Here is an 18,754-nt window from a genome sequence, read left to right as displayed (position 1 = left end):
AGTCCCATCTGTGAGGCCCAGCTCAAAATCCACCTCTTGCCCAGAGCCCTCTCTCTGTATCTGATGCCCTGAAATCCTGCAGGTCTTGCTGTGCCACGGGCTCAGCTCCTGTGCATGCCCAGCGCCCCGAGTCATCCTGCACACACACCCCGGGCTACCCACTATCAGTCTCATGAAGGCCTGGCTTGTATCTCTTTGAATCCCCACCCGACCATGAAATTGGAAAGGGTCCAATAAATATTTGTTGACCAACAGAAGCCATGATTAAATATGAACAATATTTTAAAAAATATACACCTTAGAATATTTCATACTCCCTTCCCTCCCTGCTCTCCCACAGCTAAGTGAGAAGCAAGACAGATCAAAACTAAGATTTCAGAACCAAGAATCAATTTAATTTTACAGTATCAAAGCATGGAAATCCCCCAAATTCAACACATAGCAGCTGTTATGTTTGCAAGTGAGAAGGGTCAGCTGTAAAAATATAGCCCCTAGAATCATGGTCACAGGGCAGACTGCAAGAACACCTCCCCAGGACCCTCCACTGCAGACGCAGTCAGGAAGTCCGCGCAGGCGCACCCTGGGCCAGCAGCTCTCTACTTCCTAATCTCCACTTTCTCTTTCACAGACTGAAAAACCCCTCCTACCCAACAAAATGCACTGTTTCATCTTATTTTTTTTAAATTATTCAAAGTCACACATAACTGCCAAGCAGAGCTTCGGAATGGGTCAAGCTGTTCAGTATTCTATTCTACTCAGAGACGACAAGAGTTCAGGGGGCAGGGATGGTGGTGCGGGAACAACTTGATGGTTTAGTTGGTCAATGTAATCTCATGGTATAAATGTTTTATTTCTGTTTGGCTTTTCCAAACATCAAAAATAAGCTCCACAGTCCCATTCCTACCTCCTCAAAGCCTCAAGCACTGGAGGGTGGATTGGCCATCAGGGCTGCTTCATTCAGACCAGAATGCTCAGGTAATACCCGAAGATAACCTCACCTGGAAGAGGCCTGCCTGGGGCAGCAGGATGGCTGGGGCACCTGCCTAACAAAAGAACTGTGTCTCCTCATGTGGGGATGAGGGTGCCAAGAGAGCTTAACAGATATGCTCAAGTTTATATACCAAGTGACTGATGCTTAATTATTCTTTAGAAACTGTTTATGTATAAAGTTACAAACTTAAGGAGAAAGCAAACAGTGGCTTAAAGGGTGGCTTTAAAATCCTGTGGACTATTGGGAAATTCTGAATATGTGATGGATTTTAGGTGGTGTTATGGAATTATCGTTCACTGTTCTGTGACGATAACAGTATTCTACTTACACAGAAGAGTGTCTGTATGACTAGCAGATTCATGATAAAAACCTAGCAGGGGGCTTCCCTGGTGGTGCAGTGGTTGAGAGTCCGCCTGCCGATGCAGGGGACACGGGTTCGTGCCCCGGTCCGGGAGGATCCCATATGCCGCGGAGCGGCTGGGCCCGTGGGCCATGGCCGCTGAGCCTGCATGTCCGGAGCCTGTGCTCTGCGACGGGAGAGGCCACAACAGTGAGGCCCGCGTACCGAAAAAAGCAAACAAACAAACAAACAACAACAACAAAATAACTTAGTGGGGAGGTGTCACTGTATATGGAACTTGCTTTCAAATGGTTCAGGAAAAGAGACATTGTGTGAATATGTATGTAGTGTGTGTGTGGAAAGAGAGCGCAAGAGATAAACTAGGTGTGGCAAGACGCTAACAGAGGAATCCAAGAGGAAGTTATTGCGGTATTCATTTTACTTTTCTTTAAACTTTTCTGTACGTTTGAGAATTTTCAAAATAAAAACTCTTGGGAAAAAATAAAATCCTGTGATAAAGAGGGAAGTTAAAAAAATGCAGAGCCAGGTTGGGATGTGGATCTGTCAAACACCTGCTTCAACGTACAACAACAGAGCACTCTCCTCTTCCTCTCACCCTTCCATTAGGGGCTGACATTTTGACTATCTTCTCCCAGAAAGCCCACAAGGGAGGCACTTGGCCAGTGGGCCCCTTTAGCATCCCACCCCCAATAAAGTATTTACTGGCTACCCGTGTTGCAGGAAAGGGTTAAATGAGGTGCACAGAGACTAAGGCTTTGAAAACTAAGACGCAATAAGAACATGAGAAATCACTGTTGCATCTACACCAAGTTCATTTCTACAAACAGCGAGCACACTGTCACCAGCAGAAAATCACCACTACCACCAGGAGCTGGACAGAGAGACGAGAGGAGGCAGAAGCACAGAGAGCCCCAGCTATGTGCCGTGGGGCTATGCGCTTGTTTTCTTTTCTTTTTAAAACATCTTTATGGAGAAGTAATTCACATTACCATGCAATTCACCCATTAAAGTGTATAATTCATTGGTTTTAGTGCATTCACAGTGTGCAACCGTTATCACAATCCAAGATTAGAACACTTCATCACCTCAGAAAGAAACCCTTACCCATAAGTGGTCACTCCTCATTTTCCCCCCAAGTCCCCACGCCCACTCTTCGGCAACCACTAATCTGCTCTCTGACTCTACGGATTTTTAAATTCTGGACGTTTCATATAAATGAAATACTATAATATGTGGCCTTTTGTGACTGGCTTCCTTCACTTAGCATAATTTCAACCTTCATCCGCGTTGTAGCTGTCTTTCCTTTTTATTACCAAATAACATTCCATTATGATTCCAAAAGTAATATCCACATTTTATTGATCCATTTACCAGCTGATGGGCCTGTGGGTTGTTTCTACCTTTTAGCTATTATGATAAATAATGCTGTTATAAACATTTGCATACAAGTTTCTGTGCGAACATATGTTTTCATTTCTCTTGCTTATATACCTAGAAGTGGAAGAGCACAACCATATGGTAACTCTATTTAACTCTGTGAGGAACTGCCAGACTGTTTTCCAAAGTGACTGCACTGTTTTACATTTCTACTAACAGTGTGTGAGGGTTCCAATTTCTCCACATCTCGCCAACACTTATTACTGTCATCCTTTTGATTATAGCCGTCTTAGTGGGTGTGCAGTGGTATCTCACAGTGGTTTTGATCTGCCTTTCTCTGATGGCTAATGGTGCTGAGCATCTTTTCATGGACTTACTGGACATCTGTATATCTTTGAAGAAACGGCTATTTATTTTTAAAAGTAATATACATTTATTTATTTATTTTGGCTGCATTGGGTCTTTGTTGCTGCGCACAGGCTTCCTCTAATTGCAGCAAACGGGCTACCTTCGTCGTGGTGCATGGGCTTCTCATTGCGGTGGCTTCTCTTGTTGCGGAGCAGGGGCTCTAGGCATGTAGGCTTCAGTAGTTGTGGCACGTGGGCTCAAGAGTTGTGGCTCATGGCTCTAGAGCACAGGCTCAGTAGTTGTGGCGCACGGGCTTAGTTGCTCCGCGGCATGTGGGATCTTCCCGGACCAGGGCTCAAACCCGTGTCCCCTGCACGGGCAGGCAGATTCTTAACCACTGCGCCACCAGGGAAGTCCCAAGAAACGGCTATTTAAATCCATTGCCCATTTTTAAATTGAGCTAGATGTCTTTTTATTATTGAGTTGTAAGAGTTGCCTATATATTCTGGATACCGGTTCCTCATCAGATAAATGAATTGCAAAAAACTTTTTTCTCTAATTCTGTAGGCTGTCTTTTCACTTCTTTGATAGCATCCTTTGAAGCACAAAGTTTTAAATTTTGATGGAGCCCAATTAATCTGTCTTTTTTGTTAGGTACTTTCTTATTTAATGCTCACAGTAACTGTGAGGAGCAGAAATTACTGATCCCAGTCTACAAATAAGGAACGTGAAGCTCAATGAAGCAAATGACCCAAGGTCTCACACAGGGCCACTGCACGTGGTTCTGCCCTGCACAACCCATAAGGGTGAACAGACAGTCCTGGCCATTTGTTGGAGCTGGGCTATGAACTCAGGCCTTCTGACCAAGCCTGGGTTCAGGCACTCATACACTCTATGTATGTTATAGTATAATATGGCTGATTTTTAAACAAGCTCCTCACATATTATACATTTAACATTCTAAGGATGCTGCTATTACTTAAAACTACAGGATTTTGGAGTCTGTCTTTGGAAGCTGTATGAAAAGGTAGTGAGTGGCATGTTTTATAAACATATTTAATTAAAGTGAGGGGAGACTTGAGTTTATGAAGAAGCCAAAAGTCCTCGGTACCGAAGTCTGGAGAATAAGTTATTTGGCCAGATTGCACCATTTTGGAGGTACATACTGCTACAGAAACCAACCAGTACCAAGTATGAGAAGTGATTAAAAGGTTCAAAGTACAGGTATATCTAAGTCTCAAAAGAATGCAACCAGAACTGTTTCTAAGCAATGGCAGCCAGATATGAAAGATACCAGAGAATATTTGTATAACGTATAAAAAGGAATCATTCTGATGCATTTGAAAACATTTTGATATAAAAATTGGCCATCTCTTTACTTCTTTTTTTTTTTTTTTTTTTTTTTTTTTTTTTTTTGTGGTACGCAGGCCTCTCACTGTTGTGGCCTCTCCCGTTGCGGAGCACAGGCTCCGGACGTGCAGGCTCAGCAGCCATGGCTCACGGGCCCAGCCGCTCCGCGGCATGTGGGATCTTCCCAGACCGGGGCACGAACCCGTGTCCCCTGCATCGGCAGGCGGACTCTCAACCACTGCGCCACCACAGAAGCCCATCTCTTTACTTCTTGGTCATACCAGGTATACTGAATCAAAATCACTGAATTACTAGAGCTAAAAAGGATTTCACATTTGCTTCAATCTCCTTATTTTAATCTGGTAAACTGATGCACAAAATGTTCTCATGACTCAAATACTCATGAGAACACTAGCAGAATAGGGACTAAAATTTAAGGAGGATGCAGTTTCCATGTTCTATTTCTTCATATTAGCTGTTTGAACTCAGCATTTATGGTTCTTCCCCTCTCTCTCCCACACACCTCCAAGTGGGCTGTACCATCCAAGACTCCTCTTCTAAAGGGCGCGGAACTCTGCCCAGGCTTCACTGTCCCTCCTCCAACTGGATCTTTCCCTAATACCAACTTATCTAAACATCTCAAATCCATGTAGATAGCTCTGACAGCAAATAGAAGTGACTCATTTTATAAAGTGAGCTCTGAAGGGATACTGCCAAGCCTTATTTCAAAAACCAGGCTCTAGTTTCCAATGTAAGAATTAAATGGCTTTCTGCCTGCTGTTTCTGCCTTTCCCCCCTCACTTAAGGAAAGAAAGCCAAAGCTGTGTCTTGAGGGATTGCTCCATAAGGAAAAATCAAGGCAGGATACAGTCTCAGGATGGGCCAGTGCAGGTTGGAAGTGGGCTAGCAGAAGGCTTGGGAAAAGAGAAGTGGATTCACGAGCAGGCTAGGTCAGTCCCCAGAGTGATTTCTCTCCATTGGCAACAGGTTTAAGTGCTGACACGGGGGTTTCCCACAGCTTCTACTGGCCTCCAAAGGCATATTTGTCATCGGAGGCTCTTGATGAAGCTGTACATAAATATCTGACTGTTGTTAAATACAAAACAAAACAAAGCAAAAATATTCCACAGGAACCAAATCAAAACCAGCTGTAAGGGGGAGAGGCCAAAAACTCAGTGTAAGTGCAAAAGTCCCAGCAGAAACACTTGTTAATTGTGCTATTTACTTTGCTAAACAGTAAATTGTCATGCCAATGAAGTCATATCACATGACTATAATGTTTTTCATATGACTTTCCTGCTAGGAGAGAAATGGGCATTTTATCTTCTAGAATTCTGAATTCTGTAGTGGATGAGTCAAAATCTGAGTTTTAATTAAAAAATCAACCCATCGGCCCAGCCCTGTGCATTTCTAGTCTGTTTATGACCTTACATCCTATGTTATAGCTGGTGTGCTAAACTTACTTTATAAATGATCATTCATTAATCCCCAATTATGCAGAAAGCAACTTCTGCTCAGCAAAAATGCAATTCTTTTGAAAGAATGCTGTAACTGCAATCCTAAAAACATAACTGTATGATACAGCATCAGTCAAGGGGAGAAAACATAGCCTAAAATTAATCTTGGAATCATGAAACTTGCAAACTTTCAAGAATGAGAATGAAATATTTCAGGAAAGTTGGGTCATGGAATTTTGGAATTTGAGTATCTCAAGGATATACCAATATAGCTTGTTTCATTAACTCTTATAATCAGTGTTTTCTCTCTAGTTAGATAGAATTTGAAAATTATTTGGCGTTTCCCACAGCACTATGTTGAACTCACAGTTGGAACTAAATCAGTACATGTGAACTGATACTTGATGAAAAATAACCCTAAGAAGATAAGTCACAGCACATTTTATGAAAAGATGGCTAAGTCATTCACATGTTTGGTTTAGACTAAGCCTTTCTTCAACAAATTCAGCAATTTAAACAGTATTTGGTGAGCACTTCAACAGCTTTGTGACTTGGATATCTTGTGTTTCATCAACTTTAAGGCCATTCCCTTTGGTTCCAACTGGGATAAACAGCCATCTAGGAGCCATATGGACCTGGGGTCAATCTCCAAATATCCAAACCCATTCTCAGTAAGGGTCTTGAAAGGAAAGGTCAGAACTCCATGCAAAATTCCGTACTCAGCCAGCAACATTTTAAGAGCGTGAAAAGCTGAGTGGGGCCTTTTAATACCTCATGGGCAGATGCACCTACAATTTGGCAGCTAGACGGGCTACAAAGAACACGAATCTCTGTCCAATACCCTTTCCTTATGAAATGTTAGCATTACCAAAAACATTTCTGACGTGGGTATTTAAAATTTTTTAATCTACAGCTTGAAATAAAATGAACATACCACACACATTTCTAAGTTTTCTTGCATCCTAGCTCTACAGCTTCGCCTCATTGTGCTAAATGAAACAGAATAATTTTATCTGAGAAATCAATCTACCAGTTCTGTTCTTTTTCTCCAAACTCTATCTCCATCCTATCTCTAATACCATCTAGTCATTTTCACTCATTTATTCCACTACCTCAAAATATCATACCCCCAGACAAAGTTACCTTTGTGAGTCTGGCGCCCCCTCCACCCCACTGCCAGTCCCCACTATGCACCTTGCTCCTCGACCCCTCCTCCAACAGAAACCAACCTGGCAGTTTGTTTGTTAATCTCAACAGCACTATCATTAAACTAGTAACCTGGACTAAAATAATGGCAATCATTTTTGTATACTTGATGATGGAAGGGAGATGGGTACAAAAAACTGGGTTGCACTGGTCAATCTCACTAAATCTGGATGATTCTGTCTTGAATATCTCTCTCAATCCATTCTCTCTGTGCCCCTTTCTATGAAAATAAAGGGATTTGTAGTCTCTAGCGGGATCAGCTTTGTATTCATCCTTCATAAAGGGGATATATTTAGGGAGACAGACCACAGGTATTAAGGGATAGGAGAAAGTTTAATAGCATCAAAACATTTTTCTTCTTTAAATTGAGAAGAATTACCTTGCTACAATATGGATGAACCTAGAAAACATCATGCTAAGTTACAGACATCAGACACAAAGGCCATGCATTGTTTGGTTTCATTTATGTGACATGTCCAGAATAGGCAAATCCCGCGAGACAGCAGGGAGATGAGCAGTTATCAGGACTGCAAGGAGCAGGTGGGAACAAGGAGTGACGGCTCAATGGGTACGGAGCTCCTTTTCGTGGGCATGAGAAGGTACTAAACTTAGGAATAACAGCAGCCTAACAACTCTGTGAATGCACTAAAAACCACCAGATTATATACTCTTAAAGGGTAAATTTCATGGTATGTGAGTTATAGGTCAATAAAACTGTTACTAAAAAGTATATTATCTGATTTCAGGTAACTCCAACTAAATGCTCACAATCTGAGTGACACACCGAAGACTCCTGGCCTCTGGGTCCTTTATCCCTAGGATGCCCTGGCCCTCCCTTCCTGTCCGACTCCTTCCGTACACTTTCCCTGCCCAAATCCAACTCTTATTTTTAGAGAGCGCCTACTCATCCTTTAAAACTAAATGGAATATTTGGTCCCTGGGAAGTTCTCCTTGACATCCCTGCTCCCCCAGGGAGTAACTTCCTCTGCTCCCTCAGCACCTAATATATAAATGACTACAACATTTCTGATGATACTAGAGTTCACTATTTACGTCTCTGCTTTGCACACTAGACTGTGAACTCATTTCATTAACTTCTGTATTCAGTCACTAGCATAGTGCCTTGCTACCAAGTTTTCAAAAGATGTTCAGTAAAGGTTTTTTTTTTAAGCTAGTATTTGCACAAATACATATTTTGTAAACAATGTATCACATGATACTGTCACATATCTTTTGATATTCCAGTGCTGATGGGTGAAAACAGCCCAAGATGAGAATTAATTGGGCGTTCCTGATTGCACTGCTAAAATAAGTAAGTTGGGACCTTTCTATATGGGACACAGAAGTTTGTATTTTTATTACTGAACATCTGTAAATGCACTGGGAATCAAGTACGCAAATCAAAACACTAGCTTTACACAGTGTATATGTGTATATTTTTTGATATTAATACTTATGTATTTACACACACATTTTTCACAGTAAAGTAAAAAAATATAGGCAAGACAATGATTTTTGTTGCTCTGAGGTCTGCTGGTGAGAATTATCTTTTTAAAACACAGTCCTATTTAGAGCTTTTTAAGAAAAAGAATAATCCTTTCCTAAGACAGGAGTTGCAAATTCCAATACCAATAAGGGTCATCAACTGAAGAACCTTTTTTTTTTTTTTTTTAACATCTTTATTGGAGTATAACTGCTTCACAATGATGTGTTAGTTTCTGCTGTATAACAAAGTGAATCAGCTATACGTATACATATATCCCCATATCTCCTCCCTCTTGCGTCTCCCTCCCACCCGCCCTATCCCACCCCTCTAGGTGGTCACAAGCCGACCTCTCTGTGCTATGCGGCCACTTCCCACTAGCTATCTATTTTACGTTTGGTAGTGTACATATGTCCATGCCACTCCTCACTTTGTCCCAGCTTACCCTTCCCCCTCCCCGTGTCCTCAAGTCCATTCTCTATTAGGTCTGCGTCTTTATTCCGGTCCTGCCCCTAGGTTCTTCATAACCTTTTTTTATTTTTCTAATTCCTTATATATGTGTTAGCATACGGTATTTCTTTTTCTCTTTCTGACTTACCTCACTCTGTATGACAGACTCTAGGTCCATCCACCTCACTACAAATAACTCAATTTCATTTCTTTTTATGGCTGAGTAATATTCCATTGTATGTATGTGCCACATCTTCTTTATCCATTCATCTGTCGATGGACACTTAGGTTGCTACCGTGTCCTGGCTATTGTAAATAGAGCTGCAGTGAACACTGTGGTACATGACTCTTTTTGAATTATGGTTTTCTCAGGGTATATGCCCAGTAGTGGGATTGTTGGGTTGTATGGTAGTTCTATTTTTAGTTTTTTAAGGAACCTCCATACTGTGAAGAACATCTTCTAAACAGAGCATCCTCACCTAAAGAATACCTTTGGGCAAGAAACTAACAGCAGTGTGTGTCTCCAGGAAGAGAACTGGGTGTTAAGGGACAGGTGCAGAAGGAAGGTTTCCTTTCCACACAGAATATTTTTATGCCTTTAAAAATTTGTATCAAGTGCATTATTTATCTATAAAATTTTCTTCTTGGCTCCAGCTAACATCACTATTAAGGAATGCAGGCCTGGGGTTGCCAGATCTGATTTTTCAAAGAAGCTGGAAATGGGCATGTTCATATTTTTAGGTAAAACTCATTATTTTTAAATGTTGGCTTTATTGAGAATTTAACACATAGGGTAGGCCAAACAAAACACACCTGTAAGCCATATCTGGCTCATAGGCCAACCAGTTTACCACCTCTAATCTAAAATTTGATGTGTAACTTATGATTCCAAAACTATAAATGTAATTTAATAGAGGAAAACTTCAAGAAGAAAGATAAGACTTGTGGATGAAATCATACCCCCTTCCGCCCTACCACCTAGCTGCTATTGCTCTCAAACTTCCCCTTCTCCTTCTGGGCCTTTGAAAAGATTATGAATGTTTGACCAACCAAAACGCAAAACAAGCCAGGTTTAATGAAGGAATCGGCCCATTATCCGAGCATCTGCTCTGTTTTTAAAGAGTGAAACATGGGATCAATTTCAAGTTGCAATTCTTCCAGGCAGTTAAAGAGAAGTATGTGAATTATTTCTAGCTGGGTGGAAAAATTCCCCCAGCCAACTAGTCAAATGACTGCGTGGTTGAAAAGACCCGTAAGCTATCTTTCCCTTGCCATCAGTGCTGCTCAAAAGAAAAAATGGCAGCCACGATCAACATAATACTCTGAACCATGTCTGGGAAGCCAATCACAGCTCTGAGAAACATCTCAACATCTCTTAAAGTCCTGTAGAGATGCCATTCATCTCCTGAAAATGAAGCTAAGATACCCTACGTGGGTCTAACTATTGGTCATAAGTGGAAGATTGCATCTGCTGAATGCCCAGAGGACACCAAATCAAGTCAAAGAAGAATCAGTTTCAGCTCTAAGTCTAGCACTAGAAGAGCACTACCATGATTTTCTGGGGTGGCTGCTGAAACCTTCACAAGATTTCCTTCTGCTATTTCTACATCGTTTTCCTATACTCAGGGCTAGTTCCAGTCTTCCAAACACCAGCCTTTTCACCACCAGCTACTGCAGTATTGGGCTTGACCATCACTCACTGACCACTGGGGCTTCCCCCAATGTTGAGCATACAAAACCCCAGACAGAAATCAATCAACTATGTTACTCAACATCTGTTACTCAACAGAGGAACTATCTTACTCTCAACATCAGTTACTATGGGACTGATGGTAACTTTGCAAGTATTCCACTCCCATAGGATACAGGCACTCCAGGTTTTCCTTATGCAGCTTGCGGAAACGCTATGACAGGCCACATTTTTCCTAAGAGCTTCTTTACCTAGGCTACTGGGTGGGGGTGGGGTGGGGTGGGGGTTGGAGGTGGGTAGGGAATGGCGGGGGCAGATGTTGGTTTAATCTCATTTAATCTCATTCATCCATTTTGAGGAACTGTCTGTTTGGCCAAGTGACCCAGCGGTGCCACACATACACAGCATACCCTTTTCTAAGTACAGTGAGCATTTGGAAAAGCAAAATGATAATCTAGTTTGTAATCCCAGTCTTAAAACACACACACACACACACACACACACACACACACACACACACACACGCACACTGGTAGCAACCCAGGAAATTACGATTTGCAAAATATTCTAAATGACAAGCAAAACAAAACTCTCTTAGGTTGTAACTGAGGAAGCCATTTCGTGGTGAGGTTCAGTGGCCTACAAAGATGGGTTCAGCTGTGAAATAAAAGACATGGCCAGAGTCCAATGTCTTCCCTGACTTGTATTTTGATGTATGGACATCACAGCCAACCCTCCAAGGGCCACAGGCATGCTGTTCTTCAGTAAGGACCAGAGGTGCTTGGAAATCAATAACCTGTACTTCCTTTATCAGCAATTTTGTGCATTTGGAACCTACCACACAATACCTGCACACTGCGTCATCCAGCAACTGCAGAAGGTTCATTTTCTGATAAGTAGCAGACTTATTTAGCGATTTTGTCCTAAGGAAAAACTGTAATGAACTGCTTCCTTCCTTTTCCATAAATCCAATTATCAAACAGGTTTGAAACACATCAGCCTTCTGAACAAAATGCTTGTTTTAGTCTTACCTCAGCAGCCTGGGTCTCCTGATGCAGCAACGTAAGACCAGTCAAATCCTCTAAGAAGGAATGTGAAGAATTAAACACCTTCACCAGGAAATTAAATCCTTCTCGTTCATACTGATCAAGAACCTGTAAGATATTTATACATATAGATGTACTTAAGGGGGCTGTAGGCTTTAAATGCATATTAAGAGAGTTTCACTTCTAATAATCACTTGTCAAAAATGGAATTAAAACTAGAATTAAAAATTAAATATGGGAAAAATCAATATGGTAGGCAAACAACTGTGAGGGCTTAGGATTTATTATTTTCTCTTTCTTAGAAAGAATGACAACATCATCTTCCAATTTAGATGATGGTATTTCTCCAACAAAGTAAGTTACATGCAAATTCACTGAAACTTCTAGAAGAGTTGAGGTTGCTGATTCTAAAGTTCACTTTTTAGGAGAAAAATAATAGTCAAGAGAAGAGCCAAGAAAAAAATTTTTTAAGGATAAAGGGAAATGGTGGGGACAAAAGGGTGGGAAATGTGGCCTACCTGCTAGTAAAATGTATTAAAAAAAATTTTTTTAATGTAAAAATGAATTTCACCAGGCATATCACAAAAGAAGTTGCCCAAATAGTCAATAAACATATGAAAAGTTGCTCAACATTACAAGTTATCAGGAAAATGACAACTAAAACCACAATGAACTACTAATTCATACCTACCAGAATGGCTAAAATGAAAAAGACAGAAAATACCAAGTACTGACAAGGAGGTGGAGCAACCAGTATTCTCATCAGAAGGCAAAATGAGATAACTGCTTTAGAGGTTTAACATGTATATGCCCTGTGATCATGAAATTCTACTCCTAGATATATACATCCAACAAAAAATATGTACATATGTGCATCAAAAGACCTGAACAAAAGTATCCATAGAAGCACTATTCATGATAGCCTCAAACTAGAAACTACACAAGTGTCCATCAACAGTAGAATGAATTAACAAACTGTGGTTTATTCATACAATGGAATATCATACAGAAATAAACAGACAACTACACGCAACAATATACATAATTCTCACAAACCTAATGTGCTACAGGATTACAATTACATAAAGTTTTTTTTTTTTAAATGAACCTGTGGTGTAAAAGTCAGGAGAGCGGTTATCCATTGAAGGACTGTAATTGGAATTGGGCACAGGAGAGGTCCTGAGATGTTGGTAATATTTGTTCTTTTATCTGGGTTCTGGTTACAAAGGTATACTTTGTGAAAAACTATCAAGCATGTTTTCATATACATGTTGTCCTTCAACAAAAAGATCAAAAGATAGGAGACCACTAGTCTTCTGAGAACAATGTAAGAACATATGACTACCTAAAAGCAAACCACACACACACGCAAAAAATGACTATCACGTTTAGGAATTCAACAATCATAAGAACTGTGAACTGCAAAAAGCAAACACTGAACCATTATGCCTTGGAAATTCTCTCAAAACTCAATAAATAAAGAGATGAAAGTTTCAAAAAGACAGCAGACATTGAAGATAAATCTAAGAAATCAACACATGAACAGAAAGGTTGGAGAAGCAATGACACACGATATAGAAAAAAGAATTAGAAAATTTTTTTCTCCATTCAGAAATAAAAATGTATAAGCCCTTCAATCCAGCAATTCCACTTCAAAGACTTTTCAAAGACTTTTTGTTGTTGTTGAGGGTTGGGGAATTGTGATTCCCTTTTTTCCAATATTCTTCAATATTCAATTATCTTTTAGTTTACATAGTAGACATTTTAAAGGAAACCTGATGATGAGAATGTTGACTCTTAGGCAGCATGCCCACACCATTCCTGCTTTTACCCTGCCTACATGGGCACAAAGACTGATGTGTAAGGACACTCACTGCAACACCGTTTGCAGCAACAAAAGATTAAGAATAACTACCCTTTTAAAGGGGACTAATTAACTAAATTGTGGTATATTTACAATCAAGGACATAATCAGGATCCATTAAAAGAATGAGGCAGTTCTATTTTTAGTTTTTTAAGGAACCTCCATACTGTTCTCCATAGTGGTTGTATCAATTTACATTCCCACCAACAGTGTAGGAGGGTTCCCTTTTCACCACACCCTTTCCAGCATTTACTGTTTCTAGATTTTTTGATGATGGCCATTCTGACTGGTGTGAGGTGATACCTCATTGTAGTGCTAACACATATATATGGAATCTAAAAAAAAAAAAAAATTGTACTGATGAACCTAGTGGCAGGGCAGGAATAAAGACGTAGACGTACAGAATGGACTTGGGGACACAGTGGGGGGAGCAGGAAGCTGGGGCGAAGTGAGAGCAGCATCGACATATATACACTACCGAATGTAAAATAGTTAGCTAGCGGGAAGCAGCAGCATAGCACAAGCAGATCAGCTAGGTGCTTTGTGATGACCTAGAGAGGTGGGATAGGGAGGGTGGGAGGGAGATGCAAGAGGGAGGAGATACGGGGATACATGTATGCATATGGCTGATTCACCTTCTGTGCAACAGAAACTAACACAGTATTGTGAAGTAATTATAATCCAATAAAGATTAAAAAAAAAAGGAGGAGGTGGTTCTATAGTACTAACATAAACTGATTTCCAAGACAGAGATATATTAAAAAGCAATGTCCAGACCATGGGTCTAGTATTAATATTTTTAAAATAAAGGTGGAGAAGGAGAGAGGAAGAAAGGGAAATGCACATACGCATAGGCTTGTTTTTGCATATAATATCTCTGGAAGAATACACACACACACACACACACACACACACACACATACACACACACCTGACATCAAGTAGTTGCCTCTGTACATTCTTCTACACTACATGAATTTTTAAAACCATGTGCACATATTACTTCGTCAAATAATATTAAAATCTCAACTTAGTTTTTATTTTTTTCTTCAGTGCTGGAGAAAGTTCTCAGAAGAAGAGGAAGAACTCTAAAGTCCTAATGAAGAAGTTGGAGCTAGAGGGGTGGCTCTGCCCCGGGCAGAGAAGTGTGTAGGTAGGGACCAGCAAAGCAGTTGAAATGTTAAGTTAGGAGAGAAGGGAACTGGGGGCCGAGGAACTCTATGGTCTGAACAGCAGGCAGCAAGGTCATCTGCTGCCAGAAAAGGGGATGGGGTGGGACATGGAGCTTGAGGGGGGTGATGACAGTCTGGGGCAGCTGGGTGGGAATGTGAGAAGGGCAGCTAATCAGCAGCGCATGAAGAGTGCTAAGCAATCTAAAGCCCCTGCTCAGGACAGAAAATATAAGTTTGGGGAGAAAGGTAGTTAAGGACCCATCTAATAAGCTTGAGGACTGGCCAGAAAGGGTCAAAGAATTTGAGGGGCTAGTGAGCAGCGATGAAGGGACCTGAGGCTGGTGAGGAAAGACCTGCAGGCTGTAGGGACAGAGAGACGGAATGTGGAGAGCTGGAGAGGCAGGGGATGACTGTTGCCCCAAGGCATTAACGAAGTACAGTCTTTGGCTGATTAGCCACAGTAAATTAATTTGACAATCCAATGCCTGGATAAAAAGGCACTTAATAATTGAATGCCTCAGTAATTATGGGAGTCCTTACAAACCAGAATGTTATCTCAGGAAAAATGTGCATAGAAAGTAAGTGATCTTTTTTGAAATGCTAAATGCTGTGTGTTTAGTGAACTCACTTTTTTTTTTAAGAGGCATGATATTAATATTGCTGTTTTTATTTTTTCAATTTATTTTTTAATTGACATATAGTTCATTTATGATGTTGTGTTAGTTTCAGGTATTCAGCAAAGTGATTCAGATATATATATATATATATATATATATATATATATATATATATATATATATATATATATTCTTTTAGCTTTTTTTTTTTTTTTTTTTGGTGGGCCTCTCACTGTTGTGGCCTCTCCCGTTGCGGAGCACAGGCTCTGGACGCGCAGGCTCAGCGGCCATGGCTCACGGGCCCAGCCGCTCCGCGGCATGTGGGATCATCCCGGAGCGGGGCACGAACCCACGTCCCCTGCATCGGCAGGCGGACTCTCAACCACTGGCCACCAGGGAAGCCCTATATATTCTTTTTAGATTCTTTCCCCATACAGGTTATTAGAGAATACTGAGTATAATTCCCTGTGCTATAGAGTTGGTCCGTGTTGGTTATCTATTTTATATACAGTAGTATGTATATGTTGATGTCAAACTCCTAATTTATCCCTCCTCTCTTTTCCCCCTTGGTAACTATATGTTAGTTTTCTCTGCCTGTGGGTCTATTTCCATTTTGTAAGTAAGTTCATTTGTATTTTTTTTTTAGATCCCACAAAAGTGATATCATATGGTATCTGTCTTTCTCTTTCTGTCTTAATTCACTTAGTATGGTAATCTCTAGGTCCATCCAGTGATCACTTATTCCTGGGTGAACTACTAAACTAATTAAACAGCTACTTTGTGCTAGGTTTCCATTAAGGTTAAAAGAAAAAAAAAAGAAGACATGGGAGTGAAAAACGGGCAAAAACTTTGAAAAAAAAATTTGGAGTAACTCCAGAGATGGCACTTTGTCAGACCTTACTTATTCTCAGATTTCAAGCCTACGTTTCCACACCTAACTGTGTAGTGCTACAAACCTGGACAGTGAAAAAACTAGCAGCAAGGGCAGAATGAGTGAAGGCCTCCCCCATAATCAGGATGTACAGCAAGTTTAAGGGTGAAGCATTATTAATAGCTCTGGCTTGAAAAATATGTGGAAAAATTTAATCCCTTAGGGGCATATTTAATCATGCAAGAGTTTTCCAGTATTCCCTTTATGTGCAGGAAAGTTAATCTGTGTTACAAGTATAAGCAGCTTATAAAACGTAGGAGGAGTTTTTTTTCCTCTACACACATCTTAACCTTCCTAAAGGGGAAAAATGTGTTTTAAATTACCAAAAATAAAAGATACTATCACAATGAATTTGAGCACTGCAACAACCTGTCATAAAACATAAAACATAGAACACCTCTTAAGTAAATTATATAATATGTGGTCTTGTACACATTACATTTTGGAAGGCTGTAAGTATTCTAAAGGTACTTTGCTAAGTAGAGAAATAATAATGACTCTTTCAGTATAAAGATACAGATCCTTTCCTAACGGACACAATTTTCCTTACTTAACTATTCTGTAAGGCTAGGTTATCTTTATTCATGATGTATATGAGCACATACCCCTGGACAAAGATGGTAGAATCTCTTCTTAAAACATGATTTTAGGAATATCACTTCTCTGGCTGAGACTCTTTGGTGGCTACTAGATCAAAACTATACTGTCCAGCTAGGTATTTAAGTCCCTCCAGAATCCTCCAATTGTTGGACGGCTCTCTGTGGAATGCCTTTCATAGAGTCTAAGATCTCCTGACTACACCATGCAATGACTTTCAGTTCATGAGAAGCAGAATGGATTCACAGTTTGCAACTCTTGTCTGTTATTCTTAAACAAGGACAAGAGGAACTGTGTGCCCTACCTAAAAAAATAGCTAATATATTTTCAAAAGGGGATGGGAACACACAGTGTCTGCAAAACTCTTATTTAAAGTCTTTGTTGTTTAGAAATTGTACTTATTTGCTCTTGATGATTTAAAAATATACATGGGTCATGATTTCTAAAAAAAAAACTTAGGAAAAGCTTGCCCAATATCCCAGATAGGGTAATAAAAGAGTATGGCTAGAAGCCACCAGGACCCTTAGTTCCCATCCTATGAGAATCCATGACAGAAGAGTCAAAACACTCCCTTCTGAGGGACAGTCACCCAGTTGTCTGCAGAGACTTTACTTCAAGTTGAGGGCAAAATTCTCTGTTTTCCAGTACTTTTGCTGAGGGAGCCATGCCAGGGTAGAGAAGCCCCCACTTTGGATAACGAGCTGGAAGCACGGCTAGTAACACCAGGAAGCCCCTTGATCAGTTTCTGTCTCTTGGTGCCCTGGGATTTCTCTCATCATCATAAAAAAGAATCAAAGAAGAGGAAAAAAGCCCTGATTTCAGCAGCCCTTACAACATGACTGTTCCACCTTCACTACTCCCAGCTCCTTCCTGGGACCATCACCTTGGAAAAGCTTCAGCTCCCTTCCCATTACCTCTTGGTGCTGGCCTACCTAGAACAATCTCTTGTCTTTCCTATCAAATGAGGTCTTGCACTTCAAAGTTCAGCTCAAGTATCAACTGCAAGAAGTCTTCCTTGATTAATTCCACTCCCGGTGATCTTTTTTTCCCTTTTGTCTTCTCTGACCCCACTACTCTCCATGGCACACTGAGTTGCCAAAGGGATTGAAAGAAATACTCTGCCTCACTGTCCCTGGTAGTCAGCAGTCGATGGCATTTTCAAATATCAACCGGATGTTCAGTAACTTTGTTCCTATTTCTATATACGTCAGTGATATAAAGCAGATAATGGATGAGAAAACGGCTTCATATGGAAACACGTAGCTATCATCCTAACTAAATCAGCTGCTGTTAACTTACTCTATTTAGACACAGGTAGGACTTATAAGGTCAAACTTTAAAAAAGGAGGGCAGCTCTGAGTTCAAGATATTTAATAGCAGGGGCAATACAGGGTTGGAGTGGGAGGTACAAAGTATTGGGTGTAAGACAGGTTACAAGGATGTATTGTACAACACAGGGAATATAGCCAATATTTTGCAATAACTGTAAATGGAATGTAACCTTTAAGAATTGTATAAAAATTTTTAAAAAGTGAGTCTGAAAAGATACGAGATTTTTAAGATTAGTTCTTCTTTCCTGTAAATTGATCTAATTTCATAATATAAATAAAAACACAAGCAAAGTTAAAGAAACATGTAATAGCATGTCAAAATTATAGCATTAATCAGGATAATTATTGGCATGTCAAAAATATAAAACAGGTAAGTCTCTTGTCCTTCCCCTAACGTCACTGTATAGTGTACCTTTTTCTTAGGCATCCAAATGTAAAATGGGCACAATGGTAATTTAAAGGATACAGGAGATTTTAAATCAA

The 18,754-nt window shown here is 40.3% G+C and overlaps 1 protein-coding gene across 5 annotated transcripts in view; it reads right to left on the bottom strand.

The window, feature by feature from the left end:
• Positions 1-18,754, bottom strand: part of ATG7 (autophagy related 7) — a 237,019-nt gene that overhangs the window by 107,767 nt on the left and 110,498 nt on the right. For 3 of the 5 annotated variants that reach the window (XR_012323919.1, XR_012323920.1, XM_019944530.3), the window contains exon 18: positions 11,745-11,867. The exons of the other annotated variants lie outside the window; for them this stretch is intronic. Coding sequence is in view for 1 of the 3 variants with exons in the window: in XM_019944530.3 (XP_019800089.1) it covers positions 11,745-11,867 (123 nt within the window). In the remaining 2 variants the exon portion in view is untranslated. The remainder of the gene's footprint in view (positions 1-11,744; positions 11,868-18,754) is intronic. 5 annotated transcript variants of the gene reach the window in all.

This window comes from Tursiops truncatus, chromosome 10 (genome assembly GCF_011762595.2).
Source record: "Tursiops truncatus isolate mTurTru1 chromosome 10, mTurTru1.mat.Y, whole genome shotgun sequence".
In the NCBI taxonomy this organism is placed as follows: domain Eukaryota; kingdom Metazoa; phylum Chordata; class Mammalia; order Artiodactyla; family Delphinidae; genus Tursiops; species Tursiops truncatus.
The sequence above is the reverse complement of the archived record's forward strand: the minus strand, read 5'-3'. Positions and strand labels throughout refer to the sequence as shown.